We start from the raw sequence: 20,294 nt of genomic DNA, 5'->3' as shown, positions 1-20,294 counted from the left end.
GATTTAGTCTTTGGGCCTGTCCCATTTCTACCCCTTAAATCTTCCACTTGGTATTGAGTGCCCTCGTTTGCGAGATAACCCTTGATGAGGGAAGTGAGAAATATTAGAGTAGAAATGTTTCCCTAAGAAATGAGACACCACTTCATGCAAATTGGCGTGGCCCACGTGTGGGCATACGTCACACGTAGTAGCGACGCAGTGAAAATGGCGGCTCCAGCGCTTGTGTTGAGGCGTGTGCTATGTTTATTCTTCTCCGTCTGATGAATCAACGGAGGGGTGGGGGATGGGGGGGTTGTTAGTCACATTTTAGTCATTTTTATCCTTAATTGTTACAGTCGACGAAAATTCATGACATTTTAGTCATGGGCCCAACTCAGGAGAAACTGCAAAAGTAATGCTTCATAGTTTGTATCAGTCCTAACATCCTCCTGCATCACAGTTTGAAAGTTTCCCTTTCTGGATTTCGTGGAACGTTATCTTTTCAATGTCAAAAGCAAATGAACATTTTACAGTTACATTGTCTGGGTGGTGACAGGTTTAGGGGCTGATTTACGAGCACACACTCACTGACCATCATTTGAAAAGCTCAACATCTCTCTGTTGATGCTCTCGACAACTTTGTTGGTGATTCAAACTAAACTTTGATCTCTGTCAGAGAAAACTGATCTGAGTTCAGCCTGTTTATTTAGAGCACAGCTACACTCACAGATAACTGAGCCTCCTACCTGCCTGTCAAACACCATCAATCCACAAACCTTCCTGACACAGTCCAGCTTTGGCTGCAGTCGTTGTTTATGTCTTTTATATTATATTATTATTTATATTTTATATTATTATTATTTTATAAGTATGTTCGCTCGTGTGAAGCAGGTGACTATAGAAACTGAATTGAAATGAACTCCGAAAGAGGACGTGGAAGAGAAACAGCCTCAAATCTCACTGTTGACCAGTGCATGAAAAACTTCTCACTTGCAGTGTTTCTCCTTGAACACTCACACACACACACACACACACACACACACACACATAAATACACTTCTGTCCCTGCTGCTCAGTTACCCACCTGCATTACTCTTACCAAACAAAAGGCCCCTGGCAGCCTGGTTGCGATCCTCTTACACCATCTAGTGGCCACAGCAACAAGGTGACCCCGGTGCAGTCACTACCTCTGCAGTGCTGTCACAGTTAGTTAGGATGACATTCACAAAGTGGTCTACCTCATCGTCACACAGCATGGCCGTCACTTCCTCACAATAACCAGGACGGAGGGTGGAAGATGCATCAAGACAAATCTACTGTTGCACTGCTTTTTTTTATTTCCTCTGAACATGTAGACTGTGTGCACCAAACACTACATGATTGTAAATCTTATTCTGATTGTTCTGTTTAGCTGTGAGAGAATATTTTGAGTGCAACATGAAGACAAAGAGTTCTGGATGTGAATCGCAGGTGGGAGTGTGCAGAGAGTTAAAACTAAAGTCTTTGGGACTCTGACAGTCAAGGTGAGTCCCTCACTGCTGCAGCAGCCATCTGCCTCTGTCACACACACACACACACACACACACACACACACACACACACACACACACACACGCAAAGCATGCACTTCAAGTATACAACCATCCAAGATACACGTGCATGCACACACTCAAACACACACAGAAACAGGAACACAGATGGATTCACATACCACACACATATGCCTCTCTCTCTCTCTCTCTCTCTCTCTCTCTCTCTCTCTCTCATACACACACACTCACACACACACTCGCCTGCCTGGCAGACAGCAGAGGGACCACAGGCAGCCTTCGAGCGACCTTCACTCTGAAGCCACTGGGCTCCAGAATAGCACTGCAGCACGGCGCTGCACAAGGAGAACGACACAGACTGAGACACTGGTTCATCTGGAGGCTGACAGACGTCCATTAACGGGGGCATGACCTCAGATAGAGGCAGTAAGAATGGCATTAATATTAACATCAAAAACTCAACTGTTTATGAACACACTGGCTGACATGAGACCAGGTGCAGCTTGTGTCTGTGCATATTCTAAACATGACAGCAGACACCATACAGTTACCTGATGACCTCACTGACACTGTGCCCTCTTATACTGCACAGTAACATGTGGCTGTTGTCCTGTTTCAGTGCAGAGTGGAGGTAGATTGAAAACAGAATGATGTGCTGCAGCAAACATGACCCAGATTCAGCATCACACAGATTCTTAGAGAATGACTGAAGAGCAGGTCACCTGCATCTCAGCTGTCAACATGTAAGCTCCTTGCGACTGCACACAACAGTGTAAAGGGACAGTTCACCCCCAAATCAAAAATACATGTTTTTCATCTGCGCTGTCGTGATATTTATCAGTCTAGATAGTTGTGGTGTGAGCTGCAGAGTGTTGGAGATATCGGCCGTACAGACGTCTCTCCAGTATAATGGGACTAGATGACACTCAGATTGTGGAGCGCCAAAGAAATAATAACTCAACTGCAATGTCTCTTTCCAGGAATCATGACCTGGTTGCTTCAAACAGGAACTATTTCCTTTGTACCTAACTATACCTGCCACAAGGATGGGTGCTGAATCCTGGTATTAAATGAGCCCCCAGGGCCAATGGCATGAGTGCAAAACGCTCCAAAGTCTGGTTACACTTCGTAAGAGTTGATGCCGACACTGCTTATTGCCACAAGCTCAACATCTCCTGTGCACGTGAGGGCAGAAACACAAGCAATCTTTAAAACATGTGGTACATACAGGCGGAGAGATGCACCATTTTTGACCGCCTAGCTCGTACTTCATCTCCCATTGATCCATCCACCTCAGGTATGTTATAGTCTATAACAATAATTTATTCAGCTTCCTGAAGTTTCTGTCATTGTTTCCTTGTTTACAGGTTTTTTGGGAGTTTTTTCTCATCAGCTCTGACGGTCCAGGGACAGAGGGATGTCGAATGCTGTAATGCCCCTAGAGGCTGATATTGGGCTTTACAAAAAACACTGAAAATTGAAATTAAATTTAAAACAATGCTGTAGCAGAGTGTTATTCTATATACTGTACTTAAACACATAGAAAATAAAGAATTGATCATTCTGTTCTTAATTTGTTTAAATTTTTTCTCTTAAAACCCCCCAAAGAACCGGCAGCAGTAGAGTTAAAGTGATGGATCAATAAGCAGTATTGATAAGAGTAGTGGGGCCATTAAACCCACTGCACAGAGGGAACTGTCCGTCTAATGCTAGCTCACCTAGCACCACTGAGCTACCTAACGTTACAGCTCAGCCAAGGAGGACAGGATCGTGTCAGGGTGTCGACAGTTATCAGACACATAAACTGATGCTTTTTTCAGACACTTTCTTATTTTTGCCTTTAAATGGATAGGAGAGTGTGAAATGGGGTGAGAGAGAGAGTTGGGGGATGACATGCAGCAAAGGGTTGCAAGCCGGAGTTGAGCCTGTGACCTCTGCAGCGAGGCATCACCTCTGACGATCCACTACACTACAGAAGCACCTTCACACAAGCTGATTTTTAACCCAAAAAAATCAACTAATTCATGTGATGTCATACAACATATCGTACGAAGCTGTGTGAGGACACACTGCAGGTGTGAACTTCCCACATGTATCCCAAACCCTTGACGTGCTGCTCACCCACCTTGGTAATGAGAAAGACAGGTTGCTGTACCAGCTGCTCCCCAGCTGTGAACACTGTCGTCCTCTGGGTGGCGTGTCTTCTGACCCGCTGCTCAGCCTCTCGCTGGAGGGGGCTCGGGTGGCGTCCGAGTCCCCCGTCACAGTGAAGATGGAATCAGACAGACTGGGCCTCTCGTCGTGCGCCAGTGGGGCGAAGCTGAGCTGGACGATCTGCCTGGCGCTCTGGCAGACCGGCCCGTGGATGGCAGGGGTCAATGTGGGCAGGTCAAAGGTCAGGACGGTTTGCGTGCTTGAGGTCAGCAGCTCCTCGCTGTCCAGGCTGTTGTACGACGTGCCTTTGGCTCTGTGGGACTCCATGATGCTCTCAAAGTGGCGGCTGAAGGTGTCCTCCGCGGCACAGCGAGGACCGGAGACCAGGATGGGGGATTTCAGGGCCGGGTGGTGGTTGTCAAAAAATGTCTCCATGGGTCTGGACAGAGACGGAGGATTGAGAAACACTGCGACAACATTAAGTGTGAAAAACATCTGGACTCCAACTGTGTCTGTAACATGTCATCATATCAATGTGCTGCACTGTGACGGACGCAAACAAACATGTTTACAATCTGCTCTATTAAAATTAGGTTACGAGTGAGATCCAAACTCAGATGAAAATATAGGTCAGGGGAAAATCCTGCTGCACCACAGTGTGTGTGTGTGTGTGTGTGTGTGTGTGTGTGTGTGTGTGTGTGTGTTTGAGGTTCACCTCTTCAGAAGGTGTCCAAACACCTCTGGCTCCTCCTGAGCTGCATACTGCTGCTTCCTGCTGTCTCCCTGCATCCTCACACTGGCCCAGCTCACCATCTCTTCCTCTTCCTCCTCCTCTTCTTCATCCTCCTCCTCCTCCCCATCCTCCCTTCCTCCTCTTCCCTCCTCTCCCTCCTCCCCATCTGTCCTCCCATAAGCCAGCCCCCCCAGCGGGCTGCTGCCTGTCCCCGAGGTGCCCTGCACGCTGCGGTTACTCCCGAACGCTGAATCGGCGTCCTCCTGCTCAGCCAGCAGCACCTCGTCTATGTCTGTCTCTCTGTAGCAGCGCAGTGGGACGGCGTCCAGGTCCGTTTCTGAGTACTTTAACGTCCGGCGAATGATGCCGGTTTTGGGTGACGTCCCGATAACAGCGGGAGGTGGGGTCACCAGCTCGACCTCCACGTGCTGCACCTCGTGATTGGCAGAAAGCAGAGGGAGGGAGGAAGGGGGAGTTGGGGTGGGAGACTCGCTGGAGTTACCGCTGGGAGGAGCTGTGGAGGTCTCCAGAGAATCTGCAGATGGAAAGAGTTAAACATCAACATCAGCGTGATCGGCTATATTTACTAACTCCCTGCTGCAACTGCACAGAACACAGATCTAGATCACTGCCTGCTCCACTGGGTCCAGAACCATAATTACAGTCTGAGTATCATCATCATCATCATCATCATCACTGTCCGGCTACAGTATCAGAAACTGAATCACTGAAAGATGGCTGATGAAGTGTCTGTTACAAGTCTTCGTCCTAAAAGAAGCACCAAACCTGTGTCACTCTGATCAGGGACGCAAATATAGACAGTGTGGTTGCACTGGGGCCCGTGAGGTGGGGGCCCATAGAGAGAGTGGGCCCTCCAACAATGTGTTGGGTGGACAATGGGCCCTTATGAGTGATCGCCACCTTGAAAATATGCCATTAAATTAAAACCAGTACCATTTGCTGTATACGCCCTTGAAAAAGGGAAACACATCACCTTAATATGTATCTTAAAGGACCTGCATTTTTTGTTTTTAAAAAACACTTCTTTACTTTAGTTTCTTCTGTCCTTTATTTTGTGTTTTCATTCCCCCGTAAGACATAAAACTATAAAAACAGGTCACAAGCGTGGACCGTCATGTTTAAAGGAAGTCTCAGTAATTTCCTGAAAAAGTCAGTTGCTGTGTTTGATAGCAAATGTTGCTCAATGTGGAAAAAACAGTGCATTTGTTGGTGCCTATTTTAATCATGAAACTGCAGTAAGTAGATGGAATAAGGGAGGAAACACTCTCACTTTTCTCCCCCCTGCCAGCAGCCTCCTCAGCAGGGGTCCCAAATAAAAACTCCCACTTGGCACGAGCGATCCTCTGACAGTGGAGCGAGGGCACGGGGACTGCACAGCCACTGTCCGTCTGAAACACACACAAAGACACGCTTAGCAGCTCTGCAGTGCAGCATTAAAGGAAGAGTCCAACAATTTGGAAAACACACTTAGTCACTGTGTTGCAGAGATTTAGATGAGGCTGATATCGCTCTCATGTCTGAGAGTCTGGAACTGGAGCCAGGAGGCTGCTCGTTAGCATCGAAACAGAAAGTGTAATTTGTGGTTGTGTGATTCACCTGTATTCCTGAGGTGGCGGCCCCGGTCTCGTTGCTCTGATGACTGGACTGACTGGACTCGGGGGACACACAGTCCCTGTCCCCCAAGCTGCCCGTCACCCCACTGGAGCTCCGCGAGGACGACCCTCCCATCGCTCCGTTCTGCTCCGCCTCTGCAGGCTCCTCCACCCTCTGCTGCTCTGCCTCATATCTCTCCATCTCGTTGCCCTGTCCCTCCTCATCACAACCCTCGTCCTCCTCTGCAGAGTCCAGCACCACCGGTCCCAGCAGCAGGATCTCTCTCCTCCTCTGCTCAGCCCGTTTCTGCTGGGCCGTGGGACTGAGCGGCCTGTGACGGCGACTCGACTGATGATCAGACGTTTGATCATTTATAGACCCAAATCCAGGCTCAGGGCTCGGCCTCGGCCTCGGGCTGCTCTCCACCTGATTCCCCCACTGCTGCCTCGATGTCCAACTGACTGGAGCCTCCTCAACGCTCTGATTGATGAAGAGCCTGCGAGCAAGCTCAGTGCAGTCCCCTCTCTCGAAACAGCTCAAGTCTCCTCTCTTGTCCAGGCACGGGGACCAGGACTCTCTGGCGTACTGTGGGAGCTGACGGCGATGCAGGGTGGGGGTATCCGGTGCTCGCAGCTCAGCTTGGAATAGCCTGGGGTCCCTCATGGGAGAGCTGAGCTCAGTGGGAGGATGTGAGGGACGGAGGACGCGTGAAGGAATGGCGGGGGAACTCGGAGCCGCTGATAAAATTGAGCTGGACTTCTGAACGCAGTCTGTCTGATAGTTAGAGTTTGTTTCATGTGAATGCATGACGGAGTTTTCAGGCTGGTGAGAGTCTGTGTTGTCAGTTGCTGGCGTGAATTGGTCGTTTAAAGGGATGTTCATCTTAAGCGTTTGCTTAGACTGTTGTGCGTTTGGAGCTGGACTTTGGAATTCTCCAGCAGGCTCACCTAAAGCGTTGTGCAGTGAGGACCGTCTCGCCTCTGTGAAAATAGAAGATACTTTGGTTGCCTCCTCTGCTAGCCTGCGGGCAACCTCAGGGCTGTGAGCTGGAGAGGAGGATTTACTGTCACTTAACTGGTTCAAGCCCTCAACTACATTATTGCCAAGTTGAAGGATTGCTCCCTGCGGTGAAGTGCTCCTGTTGCTGGACATGTGAACGTGTCTTTTTGCAGCTGGACTTCCTGTCACAGCTCTGTCCTCTCCTGACCAGTGAAGAGGACTCTGGATCTCGACACAGGGCTTCGAGTGAGGAGTCTGCCTGGACTGGGAGGACAGCTGGTCTGACGCGGGGCTCCGAGGCAGCCCACAAACAGCCTGGCTCCTATCTGCAACGTGGTCTTTGAGGTTTATGTTCGGACGCTGAACCGGAGACCCAGCCCAGGACTGACAGCGCGGCTGTCGGCTGTAGCGTGAGGATGAGGCTTGTTCGAGCGCGTGGGCTAGTTTGATCCTCAGCAGAGGGGAGCCAAACTCCTCCACAGCTCTCTGGGTAGCTGCCCTGCCGATGGGGTCCAAGGCTGGTTGGTGAAGGCCGGGAGAGAACATCTGCTGGTGACTTCCTGGAGATCGGAAAGTCAGCTTGGGACTGGAGCTGCACGATGAATCGGGACTCCCAAACCAAACTGGGTCGCTGAGTCTTTTACGAAAGTGAGAGGGGGTGGATCTCTCCTCTCTGGTCCGTCTCTCGCACACAGAGTTGCGCGGACTGTCCAAGGTCTTCACATTCGACTTCTCGATGTAGCTGAAGGTGACGACAGACCGCGTACCATCGCTGACCTCCTCCTCCTTAAACCTCCTGCAGTTGGGAGGCGTGTGCGTGACCTTTCCAGAAGAGGGCATCATTGGTGGCGAGTGGATGGCCGACACTCCATCACATGGTGCACTCCGATGCTTTGCGACTTTAGGGGAGCTGCTGGCTTGCTGGGGCTGAAAACTGTTTCTAGAAGGAGACTGTGTGCAGTCCTGAACCAGACTGTGAGCCGTGGAGGTCTTGGTGACTGCCGTCTGGCTTGCTAGCTGAGACAGGAGCTCCACTGGGCTGTCCTGAACCGAATGCCCCTGAGCTATCCCTTCCTTCCCTCCACTCTGATCTGGGGCAGACCTCACTTCTACATACAAATGAAGGACTTTTCCAGACTGGGACATGACCTCCTCTCAGGCCGTAATGAGGACAGACACACAGAAATGGAGCAGAGAGAGAGGGAGGGACAGACGGGGTGAAAGAGACAAAAACAAAAGGGGAGATCTTCTTTGTCCTCTTCTTCTTCTATCCGTCAGTTTGTTTTTCTGCTGGTGGTGCGTGTCAGTTTATTTTTAGACGGTCTTTCTTCTGCCTCCCAGAGCGTCTGTGTGCAGAGCAGAGACACACAGGCTGAACGGCCAGAGGACAAACATGCCCGTGGGACACCTCCGACACCTCCCTATTCTTCATACCTGTGAATGAAAGAAAAGAGGAGGTGTTATCTTTTGTGTCCTCAAGTGACACTTTACACACAGGATATTTGTGATGCAGGCATGTAGCTCATTAGTGCTGCTGCCAGTTTCTCTTAATACACTCTTTGTGCAGTAAATGGAACTGCGCCAACACTAAAGGGTAAGGCTGCTGGTACACTGCGTTTTATTCTTATTGTTAATAAATCCCATGAAAAGACCAAAACCAACAATGTCTCAGTCGGTCTCTTGATACTGTCCAGCTTCCCAACCTGTCTGCAACACTCAGCCCTGAGCTTGTTCATACATTTAAAAACAGGTTACAAACATACAGTCACAGCAGAAGTGTTCAGATCCTTCACCTGAGTAAAAGCATTTCACTACAAGTCCTGCACTGAAACCCTGAAGAGGACCAATTATGCTCAGTTTCAGGTTTATACTTGTATGTTGTCTTTCTACTAGAACATGTTAACATGCGGGATTTATACTTCAGAAATGTAACTCCACGTCACAGTGACGTAAGCTGAAACCATTTCCCTCAGTGGAAACAAAGCTTTGATTTACTTCACAGATAAGAAACAATAAATTGTGAAGACAATAAAGCCTCCATGTGGAGAGGAAATCTCTGCTAGCTGCTAGGCTAATTTATACAATGTAAAATGCCATAGGCTTGTGCTAATAACGTTAGCATGTTGTATTTGTTTGGAAAACGTTTTTAGTATCAGACAGTTGTTTTGTCAGTGAACCTTGTGAGCTGTAATAGAGCTGAATTATGTAACGTTACCTTTGTTACATGTTGCTGTTGTCTCTGGTTTTATATGAGCAGAGGAAATCTCTGCTAGCTGCTAGGCTAATTTATACAATGTAAAATGCCATAGGCTTGTGCTAATAACGTTAGCATGTTGTATTTGTGGGGAAATGTGTCCAGATAAAGACAAGTGTTTGTCTGTGAATGCTGCGAGTTATAGTGAAGCTGATTTGTGTTTGACACTGTCTCTATTAAGCCATGTTTAATGTGTGTTTAATGCGTGTTTAATGTGTGTTTAACGTGTGTTTAATGTGTGTTTAACGTGTGTTTAATGTGTGTTTTGAATCAACTAAACTTTACAGCACTTAACACAGTCCTCCACCGCTGACTAGTGTTTTGGAGGTGTAACTGCAGTATTAAAGTATAAATGCTCACAGAGGTGTAGTCTCTGCATAGAGCTGACACACAAGTATAAATCTGCCTTTAGTGGCGGTCTCTCTCTCTCTCAAGGACCAGACACAACAAACAGACATCAAAGAAGTAGTGGCGATGAAGGCCGACTGCTGTGTTGCCTCACGTCAGAAAAAACTGGCCCTGGGGGATGAAAAGAATCTGTAGTGTGCAAAGTAACTGAAGCTGTTAGACAAATGTAGTGCAACAATATTTACCTTTGAGATGTGGTGGAGAAGTATAAAGTTGCATAAAATGAAAATACTCATAAATATTGCACTTAAGTTCAGTACTTGTGGAAATGTACATTTAATTCCAACTCTGGGTGCATCAGCCCGACTATAGAAATATAATTTGGTCTGGATAAAATTTAGTCTGTGGATCTTTTTTCATCTGTCCTTTAGGATCTGTATTGAGCCTTGAAACTCTGGTGCACATCACGTTCTGTAGGATATATGTCGATATTAGTGAGGAGAGAACATGAGCTCATCCTGCAGGGACAGGAAGCAGGACATTATCCTTCACTTCCTCCCCTCCTGTCTGACTGATAAGACCTGGTGACAGCAGCTTTATCTCAACTCTGAATGACACAATTCAGCGCTCTGGGTTCAGTCACAAATGAATCTATTAAAGGGATCGACTGTCTGATTGTGAGAGGCTCAAAGAAATCATGGAAAATCTGATTATCTGATTAGATTTTATTTTGGGAAACGTTGTGACATTGATGCAGCATTGATGCAGAGGAAAATATATTAAGATGAGTAACAGCTTATTGAGCTCATCGTCTGTCTGTCTGTCTGTCTGTCTGTCTCGACCATGTCCAGAGGAAAGGTCCATTCATTCATGTAACTGAACATAAGCACAAATTTTAAGGTACTTTATTTAAGTATTTCCATGTTATGCTACTTTATACTGCTAATTAAACTACTACACACTTTATACATGTACAGCTGAAACCATTAGTCCAGTGGTTTTCAAACTTGTTGTGCCCAGGGCACACCTATCTTCATATCTGTGAACAACAGCTTCTATAACGTGTGTCATCACGACATAAGACAATAAAAACAATATTAAAAATAAGACAGTTAGCGTCATCATACTGTCTACTGTCAGTTTTTTCTTTCTCTTTTCTTTCAGTGGTCGGTCGTCTTCGCTGGTGTTTGTTGTAATTTGTTCTGCACAATAAATTGATCCATCGTCCCGCTCACGGTTTTCTCCTTTAAACTGTTATCATCCCTCACACTGGCTGCCAATCAGGGCTTTGATGTGTCACACACTTAAAATTCCCACACACAAAAGACAACAAATAGGTTCCCCGTGAAGGTTTTCTAAATTACATTAAATTAAATTAAATTACATTTGTTAGCTAGAGTTTGCATCTTTATTAGGAAATGGGTGCACACAGCAAACTGATAAAATCAATTAAAGACTCATTCAGAACTTTTCATAAAGGCCCAGTTCAGTGTTGCAATAATAATGTGTGGTTATCACAAAATCCCACGACACACCAGAATCCATGCATCATTCGTTCATTTGTTTTTCAAAATAAAACCAAATATGAAAAAACACAATAATGACTTGATTTATATGATAACGACTTGTTTTTCAATTTCCGATTTTCTGTTTAAATGAAAATGTAAAAAACGGATAACAGGCCGGATTTGGGCCTTTCATACACTTTCAATATTTTCATCTCTCGCACATTGCGTGACCTGGAAGCCAAGGTTTTTTTTCTTTTCTTTTTTATTATTATTATTATTATTATTATTATTATTATTATTGGCGACACGGTGGTGTGGTGGTTAGCACTCTGGCCTCACAGCAAGAGGGTTGCCAGTTCGATCCCGGGCGTGGGAGCCCTTCTGTGCGGAGTTTGCATGTTCTCCCCGTGTCAGCGTGAGTTTCCTCCAGATGCTCCAGCTTCCTCCCACAGTCCAAAGACATGCAGGTTAATTGGAGACTCTAAATTGTCCGTAGGTGTGAATGTGAGTGTGAATGGTTGTCTGTCTCTATGTGTCAGCCCTGTGATAGTCTGGCGACCTGTCCAGGGTGAACCCTGCCTCTCACCCAGTGTCAGCTGGGATAGGCTCCAGCCCCCCCACGACCCTCAAAAGGATGAAGCGGTTAGAAGATGAATGAATGAATGAATGAATGAATGAATTATTATTATTTTTATCACTGAAGAAATATACAAAGATATCCCACAAAATATCGGGACAAAAACGTTACATCAGTGAATAAAGGCAAAAAATAAATTAAAAAAAGGAGGCTCGAGGTACTTGTATAAAGAGATCTGCAGAGGAACTTTTGAACTTCGCATAGGAGCGCTCCATTCTCAACTGCTTGTGGCCTAGTTATGGCTTTATCCCCATCTTTATTCAAGAGAGTGGTCTATCAGTTTGAGAGCATTATTTATCGTTTTCATGTTCAGATGTTGTAATATTGTCCCTCAAACCCTGCCCTTGCACTCAAATAGCCTCTGCTTGCGCTTAGATCTACTCCATTTCTGCTCAAACGGTGTGCTCACATCGCTCTCATCTAACTGTCTGAATTACAGGTTTATTTCAACCAAACCAGAGCTGGTGATTGTTGAAATAGTAGAAGGACGCACAAAGATGGTTTTTGTGAGTTTTACTTTGTTTCTTGAATAAAGTGTGTTTTACACTGATAAAATAACTGTTTATTTAAATGGAGTCTGGTGGGTTTGACGCAAGTGATTTTGGGGCTGTTTCTGGTTAAACAAAAAGGATCTTACTCTCTAACACAAAGCTCTATCTCTGTAGGGATCATTTCCAAAATGTTGTCAGACACTTCTAACAATGTGAGCCTGTCAGTGACAAAAACAAACACTTTTAGGGAATGTCAATTAAATGTTTCACTGCTGCCAACTGCAGTGCTCTCGCTCAATACTGGACCAATTTCAAAAATTGTTGTTCCCATTTGTCACTTTGACACAAAAATATGGCAAAATTACTAACATTTTCAATTCAGGACTTTTACTATTAAAAGAGTATTTTCACAGTGTGGTATTGGTACATTTACTTCAGTAAAGGATCTAAATACTTCCTCCTCCACTGCTGATGAGTCAAACATCAGGTCCAGCACAACCACATCAAACACCAAACTCTCATCTCACACGTCTTTGTCATTCTGTGCTTGAACCCTTTTACTCTTTGTTGAGCTAAACCTCTCGGCACTCACTCACTCACTCACTCACTCACTCACTCACTCATTCAGCTGAAATCTTTCCAATTGCCGCCGATCTATTTAGCGTTCATGCAGAACGACTCTCACACCAGTAAAGCCACAGACAACAGAACTCTTGTTTAAAAAAAAAAAGTCACTCAGAGGAGGACGGTGCCAGCAGCGACAGATTGGAGTTGCCGTATGGTAGCAGTGGGAGAGAATGTGTGTGTTGAAAATGGAAGTTGACAGAACAAAGAGAACTTGTGAGAGATTTGGCATGAGAGGCGAGCGACTTTCCCTCCTTGACCTCAACTGATGTTTCTGCCCTCGTCTTCAAAGAGACCAAACAATCCCAACAACCTTTTCAGCCTCACAAATTCTTAATGATTTCAGCCGGCCTCTCTGCGTGCAGTCGCAGCAGCAGCATTTGTTAGTTGTTTTCACACCTCGCAGCTACTGTTCCAACTACACCATTCACAAAACAAGGCCTTTGTCCACTTGCTGGTGGCTCCACAGGGTCCTATTGTCTCTGAAGGTGTGAGGAAGACGACGTGGCTCCTCGGCTGCATCATGAATGTGGCAGAGATAGTTAAACAATGTAAACCTGCTAAGAATAAGCTAGAGACTCCTTTCCCATTGCCAGGAGACGTGAGCAGCTCTGCAGCCTTTCTGTGTGTGGGTGTTTTTTTTGGGTGTCACATTTGAAGTCACGGACAGGAGGCGATAAATACCTGGGTATACTGCAGTGATGTCAGATGTTAGCGGGTTTTTTGAGCAGTGGAAAAGGGACTTAAGAGATCCATGATTCTGAAGGCTTTTCAGATGCTAGTATAAACCTCTGCACAGACGTTTATAACATTATGAAGAAGGATTTTATAACTCTTGTAATCTGGACGTTTTCGATCGCCTCTCTGTCAGCTCAGCTAAACTATTATACATTTAGGCTCTTATATCTATTTTGCAAGTGTTGGTGGTGCTTTTTGTGGTTGGCTTTGGACGTGGGTGACGTGTGGCTGCAAGTTGCTCATCAGGATGAGGACATCATCTCATCAGTCTGTAAACTCTCCTCCTGTTGACTTCTGCTATAGCCAGGTCAATATTTTCAAATGTAAACATCAATAAACATTGAGGAAAAGAAGGAGATGAAGAAGCACTAGCTAAACTAGCATCCTGATAGCCATTGTGCAGGCGTTGGAAAATAAATTGGATGACCTTCGTGGCGCATCATTGTCCAACGGGAAATCAGAAAGTGTAATATGATTCGACTCACCTGGCCAGCACCATTCAACCAGGTGATTTTTCCTCTAGTAGTCAATCTGACAGAACAGAAGACTCTGAGAAGGAGAGGACACGTGCTTTATGGTGAAGAAGTACTGGTGTGATGTGGGAATGTGAGTGTTGTCCTGCTCCTGCCGTAGATCACTGTTATACGCTGTTCAGAGGCGGCTGCAGAGTAGTGCTGCCCATGTTCAGGAGGAGCGACCCTGTGGCTGTCTTGTTGAGGCCGGGATATGTAGACAGTTCACTCATGCCCCAACCAGATACCATGGATTACTAAGCTGGAAATCCAGATGCCCCGCCCCTAGCAAATTCAAATTCTGCACGGGGATCTGGCCTCGACAATCAGAGCCCGCTGAATCGCCATCGGACCAATCAGATCAGTCTATCTGAAGAGGCGGGCTCTGGGCGGGTGTAACATGATGAGGACAGCGCTGCGCCGTAGGAATCGAAAAGTAAACAGCCAAGATGGCAGCTGCCGAAGGACCGCGTCCTTTCAGTTTAGCTTTGGGAGAAACACTAAGCCAACTACACTTATCTTTCTCCTTGAGAGAGGAACAGAAAACTGCCCTAGAAGCCTTTGCTTCCAGGAAGGACATTTTTGCCGTTTTGCTGACGGGATACGGCAAAAGCATAATGTATCAGTTAGCCCCACTGGTCGGCAAACACATGGGGCTTAGTGCAATGAACACGTCACCTTGTTTTTTGCTCTGATTGGCCAACGTGCTATCCAATTGTGTGGCATCATTTAATATGCTTCAGTTAGTGCCGCCCCTTGGGTAGGAAGGGTATATCATTGAGGGCCAGACTCAAAATCTTTCTGGATTTGAGTCTGGATTCCCAGGCTCATGGATTACCAGAATCATCAGGACATATGGACAGTTACAAAGCAGCAGCCAAAAAGGACTAAACTACAGAGCACAAGTTAAAGAAGTTGATGGGATCACATTTTGAGTTGTGCCTTGTATAATTCCATGTTACAAATAAATTATTGATTGATTGAGTAGAACTACATCCTGAGTTTGGCTGCATGGAAACACAAAGAGCAGCAGGTTGAACCAACTGAGACTAGCAGTGTCCTTCAGTATGTTCACTGTGATGTACAGTGTTGTTGGGTGGACTGATAGATATTTCATTTATCCCTGTGGGACACTCACATGTACACAGCAGCACACAAACACACCACAGTGCAGAAACAAGTGTCCACCACAAGCCTCTTGTGAGCACAAGCACATAAAGTCCACAGACTGCAGTGAGGTCTGCTTTTAGTCTGCAGGACAGAAATAAATGAAGAGAAGAAGAATTGACCTGTTTCAGTCCTGCTCTCTTGAAATCAATACGATAGATGTAGCACATGGTGTTTTCAGCTTCACATGGGCGAGCTGTTGACTTCATCATAAATGTGACAGAGCTGGTGGAGGGATAGATCCACAGGGATCATCATTACATATGATTTGCCATCTCTGTCATCACAGAGGAAGTCTGTAGGAACGACGTCAGCTGGTATCGATCCTGAGAAAGAGCTGATGGGCCTGAACTTCATTTGATCCATTAATTCATCATGTGAGACAGATGTTGATGGAAGCAAAGGAGATAAAGACGGGTGAGAGAAAGAGCACGGGAGAGATGGATGGAGAGCAGGAAGCATCAAGAGAGACGGTGGAGCAGGACGAGGGAGGCATGTACGTGAAGGAGAGAGCTGAGCTGGCAGCCAGCCACAGGGATGATGGTGTAGAGTTACAGGAAGGTCCATGTTAGAAACACACAAGCCTCTTCCTCTGCAGTGACATCATGTAAAGAGACTGTTTAAAGGACCAGTTCACCTCAATCACAAAGGAACGCATTGTCCTGCTTAACCCCAGTCTGATGGGAGCATGCAGATAGTTCCCAAAAATACCAAATATCAGGGATTGTTTTAGAAAAGTGTGTACAATTATTCATAATACATGACCGATTGATTGTTTTTTTCTTTTGTGTCATGATGTTGCAGTAAACAAGAAACACAAGAAATCAACACAGATAGAGAACGTCGCTTATGTCTTCATATACAGGACAGTAAAACAAGAAGTGAACCCCATTCCCCATTTTTATTATCCTTCACACTGCAGCTATTCTTAATGACACAGTAAGTTTGTAGTTTTGGTTTATACCCTATCTCACACAGGTTAAGCTGTTCTGGAAAATAAATGACAAGTTGTTCAAATATAAAGTTCATTAGCCAAGGGATGATAATGGGATATCACCCAATTCAATATCATTTTACTGAGTCTCTGATCCGACATCTCAACAAGCATTTGACATGTATGTCTGATGTTTTGAGGGTCCCGTCCCATATCTCCACTAATGGCCAAAACTGAGTAAATTTATGGACACCCAGGATGGACCAAATCACTCAATGATGCACTGTGCTATGCTGCGTTCACACTACACATAATTTCTGTCTGTTTGTCCAACAGTCACTGTGTCACATTAAGCGATTGTGGAGTCATAAAATCGTGCCGTGACTTGGCCGACAGACATGACGGTTCATGACCAACCATCGCTGGCTGTCTTTCACAACGTGTGTGATGTCATCAGATTATTCTTCTCCTATATTTTTTATTATGACTATTATATCAGTCACTGTGTCTGTTCATGTTGCAGCCGAAATGTTATTGTAGTGACATAAAAAGCATCACCAGATGTCAGAAGCTACATTTGAATACCGCATAGAAACTATGTAAGTCACTGAATCCTCCATTTTTCCTTTTCTAGCTCTTTTTAGATAGAAATTGTGCAAATTTGCAGGAAAGCCCAATCAGTCTTTTTTCAGCATTGGCAGTATAAAAACAAAATCGGGGAGTGCAGCAAAATGCCGCCTACCTACTTTTGTTTATACAGAATGTGCCTTTTTTCAGGGCAATGGGGGGCGTGAGCAAGTAACAAAACATGCATTCTCGGAACCCATCGGCAGGCCCCCGACTTTTTGGCATTCCGGTTTGATTTGGGTGGAGGAGGCGAATTTCCATTTCCGACTTCCGTTTATATATCAGTAAATATGCTGAACCATTGCCATGGATTCAGAGTTTGCAGTGACACCAATTATGTTCCGCCTCGTTAGTTCATCGCACGGACTGTTTAACCTGGCAACAACTGCAGCTGGCTCAAACGTGATTGGTCAATATCACGCAGACTACAAACAGCTTACAACTGGAAACCAGGGCTCTTCTGCTCTTCTTCCAGAGGCAAGATCTCTGGGGTTTCACTGAATGTAGAGTCTGTGTATAGAGACTACAAAACGTGTAGCTCAGCATGTGACGTAAACAGTGACGTGGGAGGGAAGCCGCGGCTGGTCAGTCCTTCGGCGATTCACTCGTAAGTCGGCCCGTCCTTCACCGTCCCCGTCATCTGATGGTTAATGGCCTCTTCGTTTGCGAGGACAAGGAGGGCGCGCAATTCCTTGTCTCCCCAGTTGCTCATCTTTACAGTGTCTGTCAGGTTTGTGTTTCCCTCTTGCTACTAGCTGCTCGCTAATTCCTGCGATCAGCTGTTTCCTGTTTATCCACCGCCAGTGGCTCGCACGTGCGGCGTCATCAACAGCTCCTCCCACAAATCATCAACAGCCCCTCCCGTTGCAGAAGGCCACCTTGTTCTTTTTAAACCAAAAGGGTTCCACCAATATGTCTACCCTATGAGGTGGAAAATTGGGCACCTCGGATCAACTCGCCAATCCGGCTCTGTGTGTCTAAACGCTGGCAGGTTGCTGGCAAAACGGCCCAACATTCACCGAAAATCTGGCAGTGTATAAAAGGGGCTTGTGTTTCTACTCTGTGTGGTGACGTCCCTAAAGGAAATATCAAAAAGGCTGGGGTGTTGTTGCTGTACAGTTGTCCATGGCAGCAGATCGCTCTGTGACGGGAGAAGCTGTGCAGCATAAAGAAAATCAAACAGCCATCCCAGACACAGTGTTTCTACATAGAAATAAAATGAAAGTTATTCTACTTCTACGGCAGAAACACTCAGGACCAAGGCTGAAAAATGAAGCCAACACTGATGTTCTAAAAGCTGCAGTTCTTTGAACAACCACTTGGGGCTGACTCCAGGAGCAAGACAATCCACACAGACTCCCGTTTTAAAATGCAGACGGCCAATTTTACATTGTAGTAACTGCCCGATTTGATTTGATTGCACAGTGAATGTTTTTGTTCCTGGTTAAAACCTGTAGAGAACACTGTGTATCAATAAAGTTTAACATTTAGTTTAACACACAAAACATTTTTTATTTCTCATCCTAATTTGTTAAATGCTGATTGTTGCTATAACGGAGACACTGGAACAAAGTGACTCTTTGAGAGTAAGTATGAGGTGAAAACTGGGATGTGATGCAGCAGCTGTTGTGTTGTCCTTTTCTCTTCTTGGATGCATATAATAATCTGAACTCCCGGGTGCTGCAGTGTTAACCCCTCAGTGCCCAGTCCTCTGACAGCCGTCCAGCTTGGCAGCGGTCCTGGAGGGACCGTCGCTGCTGTGCCAGAAGTTACAATAGAAACAGACCATTACCACTCGCCACCTGCCAGGACGCTCGGCTTGATTTACAGAACTACACTTCAATCATTATGAATTAGCTGAGCCTGAGCCTGAGCACAGAATATTTATCTACTATAGCAAGCTCATATTCAGATTGTACTTTGAGTTGGACCATTTTCTGCTTCTTTATGTAACTTATTTTACTCTGCTACAGATGGATATACAGTAACAGGACACACTGCAGATTAAGATATAACATGGGTGCCCATTAGCATAGTGTTCAAAGGCACAGGCAGTTTTTCCTGATCAGCTGTGAGGGTCCTAAGGACAGAGGGATGTCGTATGCTGTAAAGCTCTGTGAGGCAAATGTGATATTGGGCTTTATAAATAGAATCGATTGATTGATTGATTAATTGTGCATGGAAATCGCCATGCTACGGCACCATGTTCCTATGGCGTCGGTCGCCATCGTTAGCAGCCGCACTGTGATGAGCAGTGTTGGAAAACACAGCTTTTTTATTGTGAAGCTGCTCTAATCAGTGTTTTTAAATCACCTGGTGTGTTTGTTTTGTTTTGTTTTGGAGACGAGGAGCATCTGTGGATAATTCAGCCTCTGGTAAAAACCTCCTGAACATCTGGATCTTAAGTTATCAGAGAGAAGAGGTGAACACACATTAGCAGGTACTGGGCTGGCAGCAAGTCTGCGACCAGCCAAACTGCATCAGAGGAAAACTGATCTGTAACATGAAGCTGTTTTATTCAGTGTTTTACTGATTTTAATCACCTGGTTCTTTTGTTTTGAAGAGGAAGAGACCTCTGTGGATAATTCAGCTGCAGGTAAAAGGTGACGCAGACTTCCTGTCTGTCTCTGTAAGCTGAAACCATTTCCCTCAGTGGAAACTAAGCTTGTATTTACTGTATTTCACAGATAATAAACAATAAATTGTGAAGGGAGGTGTTTCGGGCATGTCCAACCGGGAGGAGACCTCGGGGCCGCCCCAGGACACGCTGGAGGGACTACATCACCCGGCTGGCCTGGGAACGCCTCGGGGTTCCCGCGGAAGAGCTGATGGAAGTGGCTGGGGAGAGGACTGTCTGGGCTTCCTTGCTGAGGCTGCTGCCCTCGCGACCCGGACCCGGATAAGCGGAGGACGACGAGTACGAGGACGAAATTGTGAAGACAGTAAAGCCTCCACTAAAATAGCATTTTAAGTCTTGTGTGTGATTTATCCTTCAGGGATTTATACTCCAGGATTTATCCTGGCTTCATATGAGCAAAGGAAATCTCTGCTTGTCACTAGGCTAATGTATACAGTGTTACAGCGCTAATAACGTTAGCATGTTGTATTTGCTTGGAAAACGTGTTATAAGACAGTTGTTTTGTTGGTGAATGTTGTGAGTTGTAATGGAGCCAAATTATGTGCCGTTACAGCTTCTTATTTAGCTTAAACAGTCCGATTTCCCCATTATACAATGTTTTTAAAATAAAGCGGCCGAAATCAGTTGAAAGCTTGGTGGCGGTGACGTCAAGAGTCATGCGACTGTGGAGTAGTCACGTAGTCTGTTAAAGCCTAACGTTAGCTTTTTACTTCTGGCGATCTCACTTAAGCTTCAAATGCAGTATGAAAGGTGTTCATATGTGAAGATTATTTCGCTGAACAAAACC

General features: G+C 45.7%; 1 protein-coding gene across 2 annotated transcripts in view; it reads right to left on the bottom strand.

Moving 5' to 3' along the window:
* The window catches only part of LOC125880381 (PH and SEC7 domain-containing protein 1-like), a 120,821-nt gene that overhangs the window by 80,096 nt on the left and 20,431 nt on the right, over window positions 1-20,294 (bottom strand). For both annotated transcript variants that reach the window (XM_049562773.1, XM_049562774.1), the window contains exons 2-5: window positions 6,034-8,463; window positions 5,708-5,825; window positions 4,399-4,951; window positions 3,655-4,122 (exon numbers count right to left, since the gene is read on the bottom strand). In XM_049562773.1, the coding sequence (XP_049418730.1) occupies window positions 3,655-4,122; window positions 4,399-4,951; window positions 5,708-5,825; window positions 6,034-8,175 (3,281 nt within the window). In that variant the 5' untranslated portion in view covers window positions 8,176-8,463. The remainder of the gene's footprint in view (window positions 1-3,654; window positions 4,123-4,398; window positions 4,952-5,707; window positions 5,826-6,033; window positions 8,464-20,294) is intronic.

This window comes from Epinephelus fuscoguttatus, linkage group LG20 (genome assembly GCF_011397635.1).
Source record: "Epinephelus fuscoguttatus linkage group LG20, E.fuscoguttatus.final_Chr_v1".
NCBI lineage: Eukaryota > Metazoa > Chordata > Actinopteri > Perciformes > Serranidae > Epinephelus > Epinephelus fuscoguttatus.
This window is presented reverse-complemented; position numbering and strand designations above follow the sequence as displayed.